At 33.2% G+C, this 21,339-nt stretch overlaps 1 protein-coding gene and 1 long non-coding RNA gene across 9 annotated transcripts in view; one reads left to right on the top strand and one right to left on the bottom strand.

Moving 5' to 3' along the window:
* The window catches only part of LOC118206146 (uncharacterized), a 155,870-nt gene extending 143,116 nt beyond the window's left edge, over nt 1–12,754 (top strand). For all 6 annotated transcript variants that reach the window (XM_085820247.1, XM_085820248.1, XM_085820249.1 and 3 more), the window contains one exon: nt 5,206–12,754. In XM_085820247.1, the coding sequence (XP_085676373.1) occupies nt 5,206–12,616 (7,411 nt within the window). In that variant the 3' untranslated portion in view covers nt 12,617–12,754. The remainder of the gene's footprint in view (nt 1–5,205) is intronic.
* The window catches only part of LOC146996189 (uncharacterized), a 462,656-nt gene that overhangs the window by 105,489 nt on the left and 335,828 nt on the right, over nt 1–21,339 (bottom strand). For all 3 annotated transcript variants that reach the window (XR_015042008.1, XR_015042010.1, XR_015042009.1), the window contains exon 3: nt 3,011–3,163. This is a non-coding gene — a long non-coding RNA (uncharacterized LOC146996189). The remainder of the gene's footprint in view (nt 1–3,010; nt 3,164–21,339) is intronic.

The raw sequence follows: 21,339 nt of genomic DNA, 5'->3' as shown, positions 1-21,339 counted from the left end.
CATTTTGTATTTTTTAGTATTGTTTTGTAAGTATGTATTGTGGTATTGTATTTTAGTATTTAGTTACTTTGCAATCAGAAGAACTTTTTTTGCATTGTCCTGTATGCAACTATTTGTGTGATGACACTTACTTCCTTTTACTACTGCTGCTAAGTTTTACCCTACTATTATCTTAAGATATTCCTTTTTACAGGCCTCATCATTTTGGTCACCGCTTTCTTTTCCCTTCTAGGTTTTCCCGGCTCAGACTAAAACTGCATTATGTGTCCTATGGACTTTACTTTATCGAGCCAAACATGTTGCACTCGTGGGACATTTGTGGCAGTAATAGTTGAATTCAATTCAAGATTGAGATTGTTATTTCGTTCATCTTGCCATTGAGTGCTGTGAGTTTCGCGTGCTTTCGAGAAATGTTTTAAGACAGTGGTTCTCAACCTTTTGGCTAATGCGTGCCATCTAAACAAAAATTGAAAAACTTTTATTCTCCTACATTTCCCAATGGTTATTTTCCAATTTCTCAATAGAAATATTCAAAAAGTATATTTTGCCATTTACTAAACCTATTGGCTATTCGTATTAAATATGTAAACCGAAAATTAGGATCCGCTTGTATTTATTTTTCAAATATAGCAGGGAAGAAATCTTTGTTCGTGCAAATAGGCAATAAAAATTTAGTAGCTTTATTTATCTAGCTAATGTAATTTAATAGCTTTTATGTCTATGGGTAAAAGAATATTTGTGAAAATAAAAATGTATTATTTTGCCATAGTGTGTGAGCGGCTGTTGACCACGAACAAAACTCGGTTCGTATAAATTTATGAGTGTTAGAGAAAAGGCTTAAACAGGATGTTGGGGAATTTAATTTTTGAATTTAATAGTGTAAAATACTTTGTTTCTTTGGTTACCACCGGTTGAGAATTGCTGGTTTAAGAAATTGCAACCTTTTCTCCAATTACATCTGTGAGAAAGTTAAAGTACTCATGTACTTTTCAAAAGTTGTACATGGATGACTTTCTTTCTGTTACTTTATAATATAATATACTTGTGATATGTACCATTTACCATTACAATTTTTCGATTTTGCATGGTGGAAGTGCTGATATTCTTAAATGCATACATAAAAACACATGCATAACTTGAATTGCATTTAAAAAAGCAAAGAATTTATCTATGGAAACAAAGGAACCAAAATTTAAAATGTGTGGTGCGCAATCTGCCACTGAATGCATCATATCATGCTGCAGCTTTATTTATATAAAAATGTTTCTCCGATAGCAGAATTGCTAAAAAATACTGAAGTGCAAGAACAAAAATGACAGCATTTATAAAAGAAATGGGCAAGAAAAATAAATCTTCAGTTATTGATTTCATTAGGACAGGCCCATTCAGCCTCTCTATGAATAGAAGTAATAATACAAAACTGTATCCAGTTGTCATTTCTTTTTTTTTTAAGCCATAGCCTTTAGAAATTGAGTATAGTTTACTTCCTGTTCTTACTTAAGAAGGAGATTCAACTGGCTTTAATATAGCTTAGGTAATTATTAAAACTTCAAAAGAAAATGCAATTCTTCTGATAATTGCTTAGCACTTGCTACGGACAGTGCACCAGTAATGGTAGCCTTGAAGACTGGTGTTGCAGTAATCTTAAAAAAGGGGGGGAGGGGGAATCAGATTTGCAAATTATGAGGTCCTTCTGTCACCTGTTAAATTTAAGAGCTGAAAAGGGGCAGCTTCTTGACTAATAATATGGATGAACACATTGTTGATATTTATTATAATCTTAAAAGGAGGTAAAAATTGAAACAGCTTCAGAAGCTCCATAATACTGAAATATGAGAAATTTTGAAACATGTATGTGTACCTAGTTATCTTTAGAGAAATGTTTATCTAGAATCCTTGATTTATTAATGGCAAAAACAATGCAAGGTGGGAGAAAAAAAAGCAAGGAGAAAACATCGTAATATAAAACATTGTTGTAAAAAATAAAGCAGTTCAAAAACATCATCTTTATTTTTATAAAGCGTCTACAAATTAATGCATGATAACTTCGCAGCCATGTGTTAAGGCTTTAAAAGTTGTAAATGTATATTTGCATAATGATTTGTGTACGCTAGTAGGTATGAGGAATATTTTATTCTCTATATTTCATATTTTTGGATTAATTTATAATTTTTTGTCTAAAAATGTAAGAAGGAAATTTAAAGCATTCAAAAGCTGAAAATGAGTAGAAAATTAATGCTACATACAATAATAAATTGAATTAAAAATTTATTTACTTAACTATTAAAAGCCATTATTTATTAATGGCTTTTATAAAGTTTTATTGGCAGTTTTTTATGAATATTTATTCATAAAAATTATTATTTTATGTTTATTCTTAACATATAATGAAACATGTTTTAGTGGCATCTTTTGGAAGTGTTCAATTTATTGTAAAAGATTGTTCCATGTGTTGATAGATAGGTGTTTTATCATGGCTGTTGCTGTTCAGGAATTATCACTTATCGATTTGGGGATTCAATGAGAATGTTCTAAGGTAAACTGGCTCATATGAGTAATTAGAACAAAAATACTTGTGAATGTCTTTTATTTATTTATTTATTTTGGATCTTTTTCTTAAGATTCCATCACTGTTTATAATGTGTTATTTTAACCGTTTTAACTAAAAATTAATATCTGCATTCACTTCCTACATAATTATTTTTTAATTAAAGTAATCATAAACAATTCTCTTTCAGTAAAATGAAACTTATTTGTGCTTCTGTTCACTAAATTAAAAGTATGTAAGAAATTTTGGAATTAAAAAAATCAAAATCGAATTTAAAAAAGTTGTTTACCTCATTGCATTGTTATTGACAAACAGTTTGTGTACAAAATTTGAATTCATTAGCTTATCAAGAAGTTGGTTAAAAATCAATGACAAAATTCCACCGGAAGGGAAACATCATGAGTGAACTAAATAGAAGCTCATCAAAAGGTAATTTCAAAGAAGAAATATTGATTTTCGTACCTTAAGGTTTTAAATTGAACAGAAGTATCTTTTCGTTTTTATGAAAAAGGTACAGCAGAAGTCCAGATATCCACAAAGCTGGGGACCAGAGGTTGTGCGGATTTTAGGATTTTGCAGATTTCAGGACAGAAAAGATAAATCATAATATTCAGGCTAAAAGTACAAAATAAATAAGGTGTATTAGATACATTTAATTAAATTATTATATACATTATTACAATAATTTATTATATGCATTAAATTATTATTACATATATAAAATGATTATAGACTCCTTTATTTTTAAATCAGCATGAATCTGCTTCCCCTTTTCTATCAGGAGCAGTCCTGAAATTGGTACCCCATCACTCAGGCCGTTGCCGGAACCACTCATGCGAGACGATATCGAGGTTTGCTGATTTCTCCTTGTGTAAAGATTTCAGATTTCGGTGTTAGAATCACTGCTGCTGTAAAATTTTAACAGCTTTTCTTTAATTTTCTCTGTATCATACATGGTCCGTGTCGCAATTCCATACGATTCTGCTGTAAACCGAGGAGTAGCACCTGCCTTTCATCTTTTGCAGAATTTCCACTCTTTGTATTACCATCAATGCAACGTGATTACGTTTTTCAACGTTGAAAGCAGTAAAATCATAAGTGCATTTCTTATCTATCTGTCATTGTATTAAAAAGTGCTGAAATTTAAAATATTCTTAATTTATCCACAAAATATCTGGATTAAAAAAAAGGGCAGCACTAGACAATCTCCTGAAATAACAATGCTCAGAAAGTACAACGGCGTGAACCGTGTACTTGAAGGAAGAGTTAAGTGAATCACATGCTTTTTTACCTCTATGCAGACTGGAGGGAAAAAATCTTTTATCATGATGTCAATAATTTGGTATTTCCATTGTGGCTCATTTTATTCGTTAATTATGATGTCATTATCCTGTATGTACTTTTTATTCAATATGTCGTACTCCATATTGCGGTTTCCGAAACCTATAAACTGAATGTTTATATTTTGAGAGGCAAAACGGATTTCAGGAGTTGGCGGATTTTCGGTATTTGACTGTATTAATGTTATTATTTTACAGTGTATGAGGAAAGTAAAATAAATTTTATTTTTAATTTACCTATATTTCAATACTACTATTTGCATGTAAAATAAATTTCTGATTTCAATTTTGTATATTAAACAAAGGATATGTAATTTCAAACATTTATAACTATGCTTAGAGCTTTATTTAATGGATCTTTCAGATAACTAATTTGTCCGAGGGAAAAGTTTAAAATATCTTGTTTGGACTGGTGATGTCCTCCCACTTTGCTCTTTTATCCCATTTATCTCTCCCACTTTTAATTTTTCAGAAGAATATCCTCTATTCTGCCGAATAATGAAAAAAATTGCTAGATAAGTAGCTACAAAGGGATGTTTTTACAACAATATGTTTTTTTGTATCAGAGGAGGCCTAACGGGAGAAAATCATGTGCGGCTAATTATTTCTCATAGCTGTAACTATCAAACCATTTAGTGAGGGAGGGTCAGCAATATGATATCACCATCAGAACAGGTATGTGATCGAGAGACCAGGTATAACACTTGCACTACCTGTGTGTTTAAGGCTATTTTGCTGATAGAAAACAGATGACATTTCTGGTCACTTAAGAATATGCAGCATGTGCTTAGTAACCGAATAAACATAATTTTTATCTCAAATAGTATTTGTGTATTCTAAAGCTTAGATGCTTATATATTCTAAAACTTACATACTTGTGCATTCTAAAGCATTTTAATTAAGAGCTCAGAAATATTTAGACCAGAGTTTGCTAATGTATCCAATTTCAGATTGAAAGTATTGGAAATAAAAATGTCCGGGTACAAAAGTTGAGGAACATTTTGGAATTATAATTAAAACAATACCACTTTTCCATTGCAGTTTGAAGAATTTAAGGATTTCAGGGCCAAACTCTTAATGAAGGGTTGATGAAAACCTATCTTAAAAACATTGTGATATGTTAAATTCTACCTTTTAGATAGCATAAAATTCTGATGAGAAAATTGCACATCTATTTCATAAATGTGTAAAAATACAGAAGAAAATTTATTCTCAAAATATTATCTGACTATGTGCATGTTTACTGTGTGTGAAATATATACATTTAGTTAGTGTCTTTTTTTTTTTTTTTTTTTTTTTTTTTTTTTCCCCTTGCAGAGGACCAATTGAAATGGGAACAGGAGAAAAGTTTATACCAGGAGGTGGTTTTAAGGTTATTATGGAAGCTAATGAAAAAGATTTTACGAGTGATGAAGCAGAAGGTGACAGTTGCCATTCTGTTAATCAGTCCGAACAGGAGGATCCTTCTGAGAAAGATGCAGGTGAAGAGAGCAATAACACCAGTAATTTGGATGTACATTCTGTTCGAGGCGATGATAATTTTTCAGAATTAAATCCTCAAGAAGATGATGATATAACAGATGTTCTAGATCATTCAGTGGCTAAAGACTTAACTTATCTTGAAGACAAAGACTCGGAAAGCAGTCCTGTTAATGATACTCACTCTGATGAAATTCAGAATCATGATTCTAATTTAGATGCAAATGCTGAGTCATCTGAATGTGATCCTGTTGTAGGGGAAGCAGAGAGTGAGAGCATTTGTATACAGCAGGAGGAAGCAGAGCCAGAAATGGTAAAATCTTATGAAGTTTCACCTGATTCTCCAGGAATATCTACTTTGCATATGAATACAATTTTTTTCTCACCTGATGATGTAGATTTACCTCCTTTGCCTGATGTTTTAATTAGTGCTGATTCTGCAACAAATATTTCAAAAATTAGTGATTTTAAAAAATTGAATGGTTCAGAATTACCTAGCATAGGGCAAACTACAGGTTCTAATGAAATTTTAGAACCTGAAACTATAACTGAAGGTAGTAACATGCATGATATTACTGAGCGTGCATTAAGTTTTAATTTATCTCCAACTGAGTCTAATTTAGTTCCAAAGTCGATAGTTCTTCTTGGTAAAGCACTTGCTCGCAAGAGACTTATGGCATTCTCTCAGTCAAAATCTGCAGATGTAACTAACAGTGAAGCAAACTTGTCTAAAGCAGGTTCATTGTCATTCAGTTTGGCAAAGAAGGCTAACCAAAAAATAAGTGCTGATGTAGTAGCATTGTTTAAAGAAGAGGAAGAAGATAGTGAACAAAGCAGAGATGAGAATCTGGCTGAAAAGAATTTGAAAGATACAAGCAATAAAAGCGAGGATGCTAATTCTCCAGTTACATCAAAAGCTGAAATATATCCTAACCAACCGCCAGATGCCTTTTCAAAAAAGCCAAATTTTGGGTTTTTAACATTTGTAAAAACAGATGTAATTGTAGGATCTGAAAAAGGTGATGGAGATGTGACCCAAAATATATCTCAAAAAGATTTAAATGAACCTACTGTTGAAAAGTCACGCAAACAGGATCAGTTGGAGAAGGAAAAAGGTAGACATTCAGAAGATGCACCTGAAAGGCAATTAGAGAGGGGTACTAAAAGGTCTCGTGAAAAGTCTCATAGATCATCTGAGAAGAAAAGCAGACAATCTGAAGATAAAGATATCCAATCAAGTGAGAGAAAAAGTCGGAGATCTGAAGAAAGGGATACTCGGTCATCAGAGGGGAAAGGCTGGCGACCTGAAGAGAAAAATAAGCGGTTACTTGAAAACAAGAGTTGGAAATCGGAAGAAAAGAACAATCGATCATCCGAGAAAAAGAATTGGAGGTCAGATGGAAGAGATAGTCACTATTCTGAGAGTAGGGAAAGGAAGTCTGAAGACAGAGTCAAAAATAAGAGATCTGATCATTATGATAGGAGGCAATCTATGGAAAAAGATAGAATTAAAAAACACATAGACAGAGATGCAAAATCATCAGAATGGGAAAGGCATAAAAAGTTGGTTGACAGAGGAAAAAAATCACAAGAAAGAGAGATGTCACAAGAGAGAGACAAAGCAGTTAGGAATGAAAAATCTGATCGCAGAGAAAGTAAAATGTTAGGCAACAGGGAATCTCCATATCAAGAAACACATATGCAAGAATATTCTTCTAGTTTAGAAAATACTGAAACAGTTCCTGATAAAATGCACTTGAAAGAACCAGAAATAGAAAAGTCGAACTCTGATGATTCAGATATAAAAAATTCTGAAGTAAATGAATCATCTGCAGTGGAAGCTGATGATTTTAGTTTAAATAGAACAGTTTTTACTGATGTTTGCAGTTCTGATACTGACACTAAATATTCAGAAGGTATACATGCTGAATTATCTGAAATTGATCAAACTTGTAATTTATCTGATGTAAAATCTTCATCAAATGTAATAGTCTCTCAATCATCTTCTAACTGTGATGCAACAAGATACATTTTAAAAAATAATGATTTATCCAAAAATATTGCAAATGAAGACTATAATAAATGTTTGTCTGAATATCAGAAGCACCATTGTAGTGATCATATAAATGAAAGGGAAATGGATCAAGTTGTGGTACATCATAATTCTGAAGAGCCTCATTCACCTTTAGAAGATGAAAATTTTTCTGGTCATGAAGAAGCAAATATTGATCAGCAAAAAGCAAATAAATCATTGGAAGTGAACAAAAGGAATGTAAAGAACAAATTACAAAATGATAAGCTTGTAGACTGTATCTCTAAAGAGACCAAAAGAAATGATAGCACAGCCTCTGTTAATAAAGATAAAATAGATGAAGATATTTCTGAAAGTAATTCATCCAAAGAAAATATTGTTACCCTAAGAGATGGTGCTGGTAATTCTTCAAAAGAAGTGCGTGAAGAAAAAAATTCTAATGAATATAAAGGCAAGAATTCTGGAAAACTGAAACGAGTCATACATTCCCCAAAGAAAGATAAATCAAGTCCCAAATCGATACCAAAATCTAAATCTAAGCCTAAACATAAAACAGATAAATTGCTTGCTCATATGCTAAAAAACAAAACTTTTAAAAAATTGTGTGTGAAAGCTGGTATTGATGTGTCTGATAGTTCTAAAAAATTGGAAAATACTATTCGTGCTATGTATAAAATAATGTGTGAAAAGCAGAAGTCAAGTAAACATCAGAAGCGTAATGTATCTGATCAAAGCAGCTCATCCAGTAGTAGTAGCAGTGATTCTGAGAAGAGTAATGACAAGAGTGGATCTAGTTCTTCATCCGACACAGACAGTGATACATCTTCTAGCAGCAGTTCTAGCAATGAAAGTGATCACTCTGTAAAAGTCAAGGTAAGTAATAAGAAAATTAAAACAGACAAAATCAAAAGTGACATAGTTTCCAATTCCAGCTCTAAAAAATTGCATAAGCAAGATGTTGCACCACATATCACTGTTATGAATGAGCAGGAAAAAACATATTCAGGTGATATAAGTAACATTTCGATTCAGTTTGAGACACATCCACAAAAAGATACGAATTTTATTTCTAAAACAAGTAGTAATAAATTACTTTTGGGAGAGAAAATCACACCCTTAAAAGAAATTTCAAAGTTAGAAAATGGTCAAAATTTTGAAAATAGCCATGATAAAAGTCAGCATGATGCAGATGTAGAGCCTGACAAATTAAATTTGCAACCTGCTATAGAAAACTCTGTTAACATAAATTCTCGTTCAGATTCTCAGTATCCTGTGGAGGAAAACAGTACCAATTTTTCGTGTGTAAATAAGAAAATATCTGATTTTTCAATGCCAAAGTTTTCTCGTAGTATTGAAGATACTCAAATTAATTTAATGTCTCACAAAGATAAGCATAGCAGAACAGCTCTGCAAAATGATGTGGTACCAAAAGCATCTGCTGTATGTCATAAGAGGCCTGAAAATCAAGAAGGGGCTAATTTTGTTAATGGTGTGAAAAATGAAGAATTGCTTAGTTGCAGTGATAAAAGTTTAAGCAAAACTGTTCTGCCAACAGAAAATTGTGATAAACTCGTTAAAGGCAGTGTGACTGAGAAAGTGCATCCATCTAAACATGGCACTGGCAAGCGAAAGAAAGAGCATATTTCTGATATTAGCACCAAAAAGAAATCAAAAAGCTCAAGTAAGCATAAACTGAGTTCAAAACATATAGACAAAGAGGCTAAAAAGTTCTCCATTCATAAAGATGATCATCATCATTCTTCTCAGGAAAGGAGAAAATATAAGTCAAAGGATGTGGTAAGGCATACTTATACATTACCTTCTATTCCTTTCTGCTGTAATCGAAAGTGTGGTGAATTTGAATGTGTTTTCAAAAAGCGAAGTCCTAGTCCAAAGTATAATGATTCAGATTCTTGTCAGCTTGATGTAGGAAGCATGTCAGCCCTTGATGCTCTGAAAACATCATATGGCCAGATAGACAGCCCTCCTCTCAAAGGGTCTAAAAGACGTTCAGTATCAACAGAACCTTCTGCAAAGAGAAAATCTAATAATCTGTCATTAAAATCTTCAGAAAGTCAGGCATTGAAAAAAATACCCATTACTGAAAACAAAGCTGAGAAAAAAGAGCCTTTGGTAGATTTATCTGAAACTTGTGCAAAAGGTGCTAAATCTGAAGTATTCCTGCCAGTAAAGATAAAATCAAAGTGGGACACTGATTCTGAAAGCAATTCTGAAATGGACTGGAGCCCTCAAGTAAAAGGAAGTAACTTGCACATTAAAACTGAACAATCAGAAATACCAAGTGGTGCATCGAATCCCTTAAATGAAGTTGTATTGCAAGAAATAGATGTGGAAAACCATATAAAAGGAGAACCATTAGAAAACAAAAACAGCAAAATTGTAAAGGAGAAAATTCCTTTTGAACTTGGAACAGGTAAACAGTTTTGTGTAAAAAATACGAGCGATTTGCTTCCTTCATGTGAATTAGAAGTAAGCAAAGATAAAGAAAATTCCTTACCAGAGGCAGTTAATACTAACTTAGAAAGTATGTCTCCTATAGGTAATGCATCTCCAAAACAAGTTGAGGTTGTAGCCACCAATTTGCAGTCACTTCATGATAGTACAACACATTCAACTAATTCTTCTGCTCAACCTGCATTATCTAGAGAAACAGATACTAAAGGAAATGAAGTGCAGCTGTCTTCATTGAGTGTGAAAGAAAAACCATGTGGGATGAAATATCCAGAAGTAATATCAAGTGAATCTGAAGAGCCTCTTTTACCAGTATACTCTCAAAACTTAACCCTTGCACAAGATGTAAGTAGCAATGTTTCCATGGAAAATGAAGGAAATCGATCTAGTGATCTAGATTCTGAGTATGATGAATTCATGAAATTAGTCAATCTTAATGAATCCGAAAATGGTATACTTGATTCTACTGGAACAAAACCTGAAAATGAAATGCAAGAAGCTAATACACTTGATTTGCCTCCAAGTGATAAAACATCTGTGTCTTTTCTAACATCTAAAATAAACAATTTACCAACTTCTTCATCACATATTGTGCACAAAAAAAGTGAAAATGAAAAAGAGAACAACACTACTAAAAGTACTGAGTTGCCAGTGTCACCAGCAGTTAAAGCAGAAGATACACAACTAAATAAAAGATCTCGAATAAAATTAAAGAAAGATAATCATAGATCAAAGCGAGCATTAAAGCAAAGTGGTGAAATTTCTCATCCTGTGTCTAAAGAAGTCAAGGATGTGATGAAAAGCAATGATTTTACTTGTGTTCAAGAGGAAGGAACTAGTGTTGAACTTTTAAATAAAAGAAGTTTAAATGAGAAACAGTCTTGTATTGCAGATTCCAATATTAATAGTGAAGAACATCCAGCGTTACAGAAAAAAGATCTTATCATAGATAAAGCTAATTCTGATAATATTCTTCAAGAGACGTCAAATCCAGTGCCAATTGTACAGAAAAACATTTTGGTTGAAAATGCTACATGTTCTGAATTGACTAAATCCATGTCACTTAAGAAATCAGATCAAAGTGACAGTGAAGGACAGAAGCAGTTGGCTTTATCTAAAACACAAAATGTACCAATATCTTATCCTATTATATCTTTTAAACAAGGTTTGCAAACATGTGATTCAGAGAATTCTAATATTGAAATTTCAACTAATACTAAGCATAATAATAGTAAGTGGGATATTAAAATTACTGATGATAAGCAATTAAGTGATGTCAATCAGTCATTAAAAATCAGTCCTTTGTCCATTCCTATAAATCTGAATCAATCACAAACAAGTCAAAATACTGCAGAAGTAGCTGTAAATGAAATTGTACCACAGTGTCTACAAAACATTGTGTCTAATTCTTCAGTTCTAGATGCAGTGCCTAATTCTGATTCACATTTCCAAAATGTTAAGAGGGAAGAGAAGTTGTTCAAAAAGACACCTGAAGAAAATTCTACAGTGCCAGTGTTAATTGATCCTGCATCATTAGTTGAAAAGAAAACATTTGCTGGTGCATGCATGGAAACTTACTCTGATACTGACAGTTATGGTAACTCTATATCATACAGTTCGGATGATATTTCTAGAAGTTACCTGGAATACCTTCAAGGAATGCACTTAAACCCTACTGGTTCTTCTGAAATGGCAGAAAACATGTCATATGCTGTAACAACATTAGCTGAGGGGTCCCCCTTACAAACTGGAAATACTCACCAAATTAGCACAAATGTTGACAATTTAAATGCTACACTTTTCAAGAGTAGTGAAAGTAGGGCAGAAGAAATTGTGATTCCTCCTCAAGATGAAGCCATTAGTAGCTCTGATACAGATGTTGTGATGGCTGGTAGTTTAGAATCTAGTGAGGCTGTGTCTTCATCTGCTGAAATTTCAGCTTCAGTAAACAAAAAACTCACTTTTGATGACACTGCATCTGAGCAGAGCACAATTTCAGATTCTTCTGTTGTTATTTCTGATGTTCAACAGAATTTAGTCAATAAAACTGAGAAAGGAAAAGAAGAACCCAAAAGGCTTTTCAGTTCTTCAGTTTTGATTACAGCCTCTTCTACTTCAACAGTGCCCAGTCAAAGTGTTCCTAAAGCTGGTATTTTAATTATGCCATCTCGAGAATCAGATTCTTTACCTAAAAAGTCTGTAACATTTGCTGATGGCATACCTCCTACAAAAGACTTGTTCGTTGGATCAATTTCTCCTCCTCCACCACCACCTCCTCCTAAGGAACGACGTCACAAAGTTAAAGTAAAACATTTGAGAAAGGCAGAACGATCATCTTCACCACCTCCTCCTCCTCCACCACCACCAAGATCGCCTCCTCCTCCCCCACCTCCACCAGGTAAACCCAAAACAAGCACTGTTACTCCAGTGCCTCAAACTACAGTGGATCCTTACCAGCAATTGCAGCCGGTACAGCCATTACCACCTCAGTATTCTGTTGGTCAAATTCCATGTCCCACTAATCGAGCATCAGGATATTCTGTGCCTTATGCCTACACTGGCAATTATCCACTGTATACTGCAGCTCCTCAAGCTATGCCTCATCAATATCCATACCCTCCTCCAAGCACTCAAGTTTTTGTCAATCCTCAGATGCAAGTACCATATTCATACCCTCCCCCTCCAGGTACACAGTTGCCAGGTTATCCCATGCCCCAGCAGCCACCTGGTCACCAGCCACAATAGAAAATGATTGTTATTTTTGTTGATCATTATATTCTAGGAATGAATTGTACAAAGGAATTAATGTGCTAAAAGTCACTCATTCTGAAAAATAATCATTGTTCCATACTTTGTTAATAAACTACCATATTTCATCTCAAAGTTTTATGTCATTGTAGTGTTTTTATTATCATCTAAAAATTATTCCATTGTTGAATAAATCTACTTTAATTCGAGGAAATATCATTAAGTCCTATATGTATGAACATCTAAATACAGTGACAATGATTCACTTACTATAGACCTGGCTAACTGCATGTTCTGTAAAAAGCCATGCCATGTTTTTAAAACTAATTATGGTAAATTATTTACAAGATTATAACTTAATAAAGAAATTTTTGTCAATGCAGTATATTATAATCTGTAACTTTTTACAGAGTTTTTATTTTAATACGGTGATAACATTCATATTATGTGTGTGAAGTGTGAAAAGAAATTAGAATATACTACATGTTATTGTTAATTTTTCACCTGTCCTAAACAAGAGTGGTGATACATTGATGATTTATTACAAAAAAATTTGGAAACAGAAATTCATTCATTAATTAGGATTTTGCAGTAAAAGCTTCCGTATTTTAATAGTTCATGAAAATTGAATGAGAGGACCAAGTGTAGGTTTATCAATCTCATTACCCCTCCCCCCAGATTAGAGTGGCACATAAATAGTGAAATAGTTACATCTGCTAAATATGTGATTCGACCCATATTCAGATCCTGGCAAATAGACTGGCTGTAAAGGGTTTTCATATTTTTTGCTTTTGTGTATTGTTAATATGAGCCTGTTACTAGTGTTGTAAAAGTAACAAGAAATTGTCTACCTGAATGTATTTGTTACTAAAACAACCAGTACATGTTACTGTTGTATCATTACTCATTACTTTCAGTACAACTGAGTACTAGTATGAAGCATCGAATCGTATTGAGTGTCATTGCACATAACTTCAGAGTTACTTTGTGCATATATAATGTATGTGTTATGAAAATTTTGCACGTTACTGTAGTTAAACTATTCTCATCTTGTTATTTATATTCAGATCTGTTTATATTAGCTGTTGGTAAATAGATAATAATGATTATAATATGACGTATAAAAAGTATATACTAAGTTATGTTCATTTGGGTCGGTCATAACAAAGGATTTGTTTTAAATAATGTACGACAACATTAGGAAAACTATTTATAGGTATTAAAAATTAAGAAAAACAATAGAAATTTGAAAAACTGTGAAATAATATTAAACACTTATAAAAATAACTAGGCATTTGAGGAAAAAACAGTTTAATATTATGATTAGCAAAGAAATCTGGTTCCTATTTAAAATTGAAACTTTTTCCATTCGTTTTGGTTGAATGAAGCAATGCCTTAGTATTTGGCCAAACTTTCGAAAAAATTCTTTCAGTTGCCTCCCAAAGGTAGCCACGACCGATAAATATTTCTCTGCCAAGCCTGAAAGTTGGGGGTACAGTATTGTCTGCTTCTGCCACCATTTTAATGGGCACTCATTTCTAGAAAGAATACATTCCTCTAGATCCTTGCCTCATAGTGACAATGCTAGAAAAAGTAGAGTTCAAGACAAAGTTGGACGTTGCCCTTGCATCAGTCTTTCTATATTGAGTCGTCGTCAGTGTCAGCGGATACTGCTGGTGTGGATTTATTTGGCTCTACTGTCTGTTGTTTATTAAGATTAAAATATTTTTCAAGTCATTTTTGAGTGTACTTTTTTTCATACTTATAACTAGATTCATCTGAAAATCTGAATGCCAAGCTTCTTAAACTGTGGGTCTAATAGCACTGCTTTAGATCATATTGAGTGCTTCTAACAATTTTTGAACCTGTTATTATTTTGTTAAATAGATTTTTTTCATATTTCTGCAATAATATTGATATCTAAATCTATCTGTTAATTATGCTTTCAGTGGCAGCTAAGACCATCGAAACAGTAACCTTGTTTTGAGTTGACATTTCTTTGGTTAACTGCTTAAATACTTTAAAATTTTGATTATATCTGGAACAGTCAATTCCTGATAGATTTTCAGCCAGATTGTGTAGGACTCCAATAGCCGCTTTTAGAGGTTCTTGAAGGTTACACATTCTTTTCAACATATCCAGGTTGCTGTTCCACTTTATCACTTCATCTGCTTTTAATTTCAGAGACTTTGGGTCAGGTCTCAAGGCCTCAGCTGCTTTTACACGTCAGCGAGTGTTTTTTTTTTTTTTTTTTTTTTTTTTTGTTTGTTTGTTTGTTTGTTTGTTTGTTGCCAGCGGACTTCTTTGGAAATGCTCCATGATGGTTTTAATTTTTTTTATGAGACCCTCTAGTTCGGATCCCTGCAGTCCCACGCAAGCAACTAAATTATGTGTATACGTGACTCGAGGCAAATGTTGAAATTGGGTCAGTCACATGGCTGCTTTCATATTGGCTGAGTTGTCTGTTACTCAAATACTTTATTTTGTATGTCCCAATGGTACATATTTCATTTTTATATAGTCAGTTGCATGTTGTTCATGACACTCAAAACATCCCAACAGTACAGACTTCAGCTCCTAATTTGGGCAGTAATGGCCTGGTATAAAGTAGTTGCCCAGGAAGTCCAATTATTGTATTATTGATATTAATATAAACTTTAATTGATATAAACTTTGTACTATGCAATTCTTCTTTTAATATGTTTTGGACTTCTAGGTACTGAGTGTGCAAGAAAGTATTACTCAGTGTTACCTTGATAGTACTTTGTAGCCAAGTTGTAAATAATTAATATGATCTTTAAAAAACCTCAAAGACAGAAAAAGGTTGTACATCTTTATTTTAAAAATTAAGTCATTCATTTTTTCCCCCTGTACTATACTCACGTAATGTTTAACAAAGGTACTCAACGTGGTTTGTTTTGAATTTGTTGGAGATACCAGTTCTAGTACAGGATTAGTACAGTACTTGCGTTCGATGTTGATGACTCAGAAGCTTCTTGAACTATTGTATCTCTCACAAAATATGGAATGATGGTTTCATAAGTTGACCTGTGTTTCTTTATGAGGTATTTTTTAAATTTGTTGTGAAGCCATCTTTCACTGAATGCAGCCTGTGGTAAATATCACATTTCGCCTTCTCATCGGTACCTCTGCGTAAAAAAGCTCCATAGCAGACATCTCTAAAATAATGAATGTGCGTTAAAAATTTAAGTGAAAATAAATATCCCTTATATCATCAAATTATTCTAACTTATTTAAGATCCTTCAAAGCAAGTTGAAAAGGACATCAAAAGGTGCAAATTTTAAAATTAAATGTCTAGGTCAATTTTTGTTGTAAGGTACTCAAACTTTCCATTATTTTGTTTTTTTCATAATGAATATAAAACTTTATCAAATATAAATATATTAACCGGGAAACCGTATTTTAAACATTAGATTTCGTTATTTGTTGAAAATTAATTTTTTTTAAATTTAGCATTTTCAAAATGGGAACATTTTCGTCATTTAAAACACTTCTGTAATTGGAAGTGACCAATGATTGCGACAATAAAGGTCGGGTAGGGACTTCTAAGCCAGGTGATGAAAATTGCAATATATATGTTACCAGCAAAGTGTGAAACACCGCCATTCTATAGAATGCCTAGGCATTGTATATAATGTCGGATGTTTTTAGGCAAAGTATGAAAAAAGATTATAATAAAGCTGTTATTTAAAAGATATTTCACTTCTCAAATATACAAATGTTATTTTGAAAATTAATGAAAGAGTGCCATTAAAAACTGTTATCCATAATATGTAAAAAATAATACTGAGATGATAAAACATAATAAATCTATATTTTCTATCTGGCTGAGACTGGGAATCAGTAAGATCTACCTGACAATGGAAATTAAATTCAGAAACAGTCATAAGTTTCACAACAATGCCCTTTTTAATAATTTTTTTTTTGGGGGGGGGGGCAGGGATCACAAAGAGGGTTGTACTGTTCAGTATCATTTACATGTAACATTTTTGTATTTGGTTGAATGTTCTTTCAACATTTGTCACGTCATCCATGCCCACTACTGAAATGAGTTTTCATGAAGTACGGGAAATAACTCAGCGTCCATGACGTAATCCTGTATAGTACTGACGCTTTCTTTAACATTATAAACTAATGTACTTATATTTTCCACAAACATCATATCCCAGCGGCCATTAGCCCCGCGGTTTCTTCTTAGTAGTCAATTGTGACTTTTTCACATCATTTATTAACTTCTGATAAGCAATTTCGGTTCTTTGAAATGAATCGGAAATGTATTTCATACTTCCATACCAAGTATTTTCATTACTTGTCATTTGGCATTCTATAGAATGCCTAGGAAATGTGTGAAATATTTAATCGTTTCATGCATTGGGGGGGGCAGTTTTTGGCATTCTACAAAATGACTAGGTATGTGCACAGTGAATTGTGTAAGTAACAAATTATAACTTCTCATATAGTCCCATCGAGCGAAATTTCCAATTAATAAAACATTCATTACTTTCAGTACAACTGAGTACTAGTATGAAGCATCGAATCATATTGAGTGTCATTGCACATAACTTCAGTGTTACTTTGTGCATATATAATGTATGTGTTATGAAAATTCCTGGCATTGTAGTACAATTACAGGCATTGTAGTTTAATTAGTTAAATATAAATTTATGTGCTATGCGAAATTCGTGAAGTTGGAAAATTGCGATTTACTCTCTTAGATCATGGTACTTATGCAGAATTCCTCGGTTTTAAAGGTACCCCTTCCTCTTTTTTACATTTTCTGACAAAATAAAACACACATGTGAAATCAGTTATATCCTAACACTGAAAAATCAGTCTGATGAACACTCAGAGCAGCGAAAATATTTTCCGCCTTTTCATAATGGATTATTAATCAGGAATGAGTTAACTCTACATGAGTTTCTCTACATGAATTACTCCCGTCTGACTGACTATCTTATTTAAAACTGAAGTGCTTCCGATTGCTGAGGCTTTCGTTTACATTTATATGCTTTAAGTCTTTTAGTTGAAGTTTCTCAGTCCGTTAAAATAGTCCCTTGTTAGACTAGAAGAGAAACACGCTAATGTGACAATCAAAATCGTAAAAAACAACCTTATATTTAGCGTAGGTATAATGAAACACTCAATCGATTTCGAGGGCAGCTAAAGATCCCTCCTCATCAAGAGAAAGAAAATAGGAATCACAGAAACACGTGGTGCTTATCAGCACTGCACGTGGTTATAACTAGATTTTTAATCAGAGTTGCACTTCGCTCCCTATTTTAACTTCGCTAATATTTCTTTATGCTTGATCAGACAGCCTGGCTCAGTAAAAGTAGGCGGCCAGTGCAACTCTGATTAAAAATCTAGTTATAACCACGTGCAGTGCTGATAAGCACCACGTGTTTCTGTGATTCCTATTTTCTTTCTATGTATTTCTTTCTCCTGATGAGGAGGGACCTTTAGCTGCCCTCGAAATCGATTGAGTGTTTCATTATACCTACGCTAAATATAAGGTTGTTTTTTACGATTTTGATAGTCCCTTGTTGTTTCTTGTGTTAGTCCCTTGTTGTTTCTTGTGTTGTTATCTCACTATTTCTATTTTTTTAAATGCATTTATCGCATTTCAGAAAGTATAATCTCAAGGATTCTCTAATATTTGTACCTCCAGAAATTATACCCACAGCACTAATTATCACTGCCTTAAGATAAATTCTGCGTCGGATTTATCTCGTGAGATATAGTAAAACACTATCCATAAAAGTTTCTATGAAAAATGTAATTTTTAGATTAGCAGGAATGTATTCGCATTTTATAATTTTAAAGTGCATAAAACTGTGATTTTGATGCGGAACTAATATATTTTTCATGATATAGTGAATTGGTATTTTGGTATGTATTATTACCAAAAGAACTTATTTTGTGCAATTTATCATTTAACAGCTGAAAGCCAATGGTGGAAAAAAAAATATTAAGTGCATAAACATAAGGATCTGAATAATGTTATGAAAATATAATCTTCGCTTACATGTCTCTGTGAAATGTTACGAATGAATGAAAGTTTTCTTACATTATATGAGTTAAAAACTGCCTGAGTAAAATGTAAAGTTAGGAAATAGTTAATCTACCTGATTTTGATTTGACATGAAGTATTAAAATCACGCGCAGAATCTCTCAAGTAGTTTATTCTGGGTAAAACAGTTTTTTAATTTCTAATTCGATTGTTTTGAAACGATTTAGTGAAAAATCTGTCTAAATGACTTTAGTCAGGGTTTAATTTTATATGGAGAAAATCCCAGAAAACAAAGAAATATCTGTTCTGCAGAATAAATTTAACTATCTATCTTTTAAATCTCGATATAAATAACGAGAAAAGTTTATTGCCATAATTGATAGAAATGAAGTAAAAAGTTATTGTTTTGTCTCAAAAGCTTACATTTCTGTCTTAGAGTGATAATTTCATTCAGTCAGTCAATTGTAAAAATCCCAGGGGGGGGGGAATATCTGTTCTACAGAATAAATAAAACTGGCTTTTTAAATCTAGAAATCAATAATGAGAAAAGGTTTTATCCCTAAAATGTATAGAAACGAAATAAAAAGTTTTTGTTTTGTCTAAAACACTTATTTCTGTCTTAGAATGGATAATATTTTCAAATATAATTTCATTCATTCAGTCATAATAATAAATAAATAAATAAACTTTTATATAATAACAAGCTTAAAATTCACACATGCCATCGATTTGTAAATGAAAGTCTCTATTAAATATTCAAGAAAATTATCCTGAGAGGTTTTCAGATTTGAGAACATTCAAGAATATTCTCAAGAAAATTCAAAAAAAGTAAAAATCGATTTGTAAATGAAAGTCTCTCTAAATATTCAAGAAAATTATTCTGAGAGGATTTTAACAATCGAAAACATTCAATTCTCAAACAAATTTTTTAAAAAATTCTTGACCAAGTAAAAATGTCTTAAATAATAAATTTGCAACGAATTAAGGTGTTCTTTTTACACCCACTTCCAAAAGTTAAGCGCAGAGAGGAAAATGCTAATTTCCGGAAGACAATCAGAATTGAAGAGCATGCAATTTGCCGCAGAGGTAGATGGAAGTATGCAAATATGTTAAGTAACAGGCAATTGCGCTTTCATGTCAAGAAATATGCAAAAAAGGCAGTCTTATGAGAAGGATTACCGAAGTTGATTGTAAATGCTGATAGGTGTTTAAAATTTTTGTACAATTTGTTTTCAAGACATACGTGTTTCTATGACTTCCAAAAGACGAATGGAAGATTCTGAGCACCGGCGTGATGTGGGGCGCATTGAAGCAGGAGAGCCGATCACAGATGTTGCTCTTTTCTTCGGCGTTCATCATTCTGTAATTTCACGTTTATGGAAACAATTCCAAACCACACAGACAGTTGTCCGAAGGCCTGTCGCCGGTCGCCTCAGGGTTACAACCCCCGCGGAAGATCGATATATTGCTATTGTAGCCAAGCGGAATCTCAAAGCGACCTCCACACGTGTGACATCTATGGTTACAGCGTCCATCGGTAAGGCGATATCTGCAGCTACTGTACGCCGAAAATTACATATGAGTGGACTGTACGCCCGGGTATCTCGAGTTTGTGTTCCTCTATCCGTCCAATCAACAGGGGCACGATTACAGTGGTGCCGGTAACATGTCAATTGGAATGTGTCTGACTGGGGCAATCTCATGTTTACTGATAAGTCAAGATTTGCTCTGGAGCCAGATGACAAGCGTATAAGGATATGGCGTGAACAACGAACACGCAATCTACCTGAGTTCCTCTCAAAATCATGTCCTTCGGGAAATCTCTGATGTTACTGGGAAGTACTGCTTTAAGCAGTAGAAACCCAGCAAACCACCTTAGTATCTTAGAACATGCAATCAGTCCCAAAACATCACGGCGGAAGCATTATGGTGTGGGCAGGGATTTCATTAAGATGCCGCACCGACCTGCACACCTTTAAATGGGGTTCTTTGACGGCTGTCCGGTATCGAGATGAAATCCTAGAACCCATTATGAGATTGTACGCTGCAGTAGTTGGGTCTACTTTTGTTTTAATAGACGATAACGCACGTCCCCATAGAGCTGACATCGTCGATGACTACCTGGAGAATGAAGGGATTGCGTGTATGGCGTGGCCAGGATATTTGCCCGACCTTTAATCCCATTGAAAATCTTTGGGATGCTCTCGGCCGTGCTGTATCTTCACGTTTCCCACCTCCAGCCACTCTTCTTAAGCTGGAAACTGCTCTATAAGAAGAATAGTGATTGCTTAATTCTGCGGTGGTTGACCACCTAATTGAAAGCATGGTCACAAGGTGTAAACTTTGTATACAGATGAGGGGGGGGATCACATACCCTATTAATGTCCTTTATTTATATATATATATATATATATATATATATATATATATATATATATATTTCATTTTATGCTGTTTATTTTCGTTTTATACATAATTCTGATGTCTCCAGTATGTCATTATCTGATAACTTACAAAAATTTAATATTGTTTTCATTTCTGTATATAATTATTGATTTTGTTTTATGCATAAATATATATGCTACTTGCCGAATTTTGTGTCAATCAAAAGCAGTATTTGTTGATTTTTTTGCATTTTACATCTTCGTGCTTAACTTTTGGAAGTGAGTGTATATGTTCGTATGATCT

This window comes from Stegodyphus dumicola, chromosome 7 (assembly GCF_044657685.1).
Source record: "Stegodyphus dumicola isolate Sdum_Otavi_A_Nest chromosome 7, ASM4465768v1".
Classification (NCBI taxonomy): Eukaryota; Metazoa; Arthropoda; class Arachnida; order Araneae; family Eresidae; genus Stegodyphus; species Stegodyphus dumicola.
Note: the sequence above shows the minus strand (reverse complement) of the source record. Positions and strands in the feature narration are given on the sequence as shown.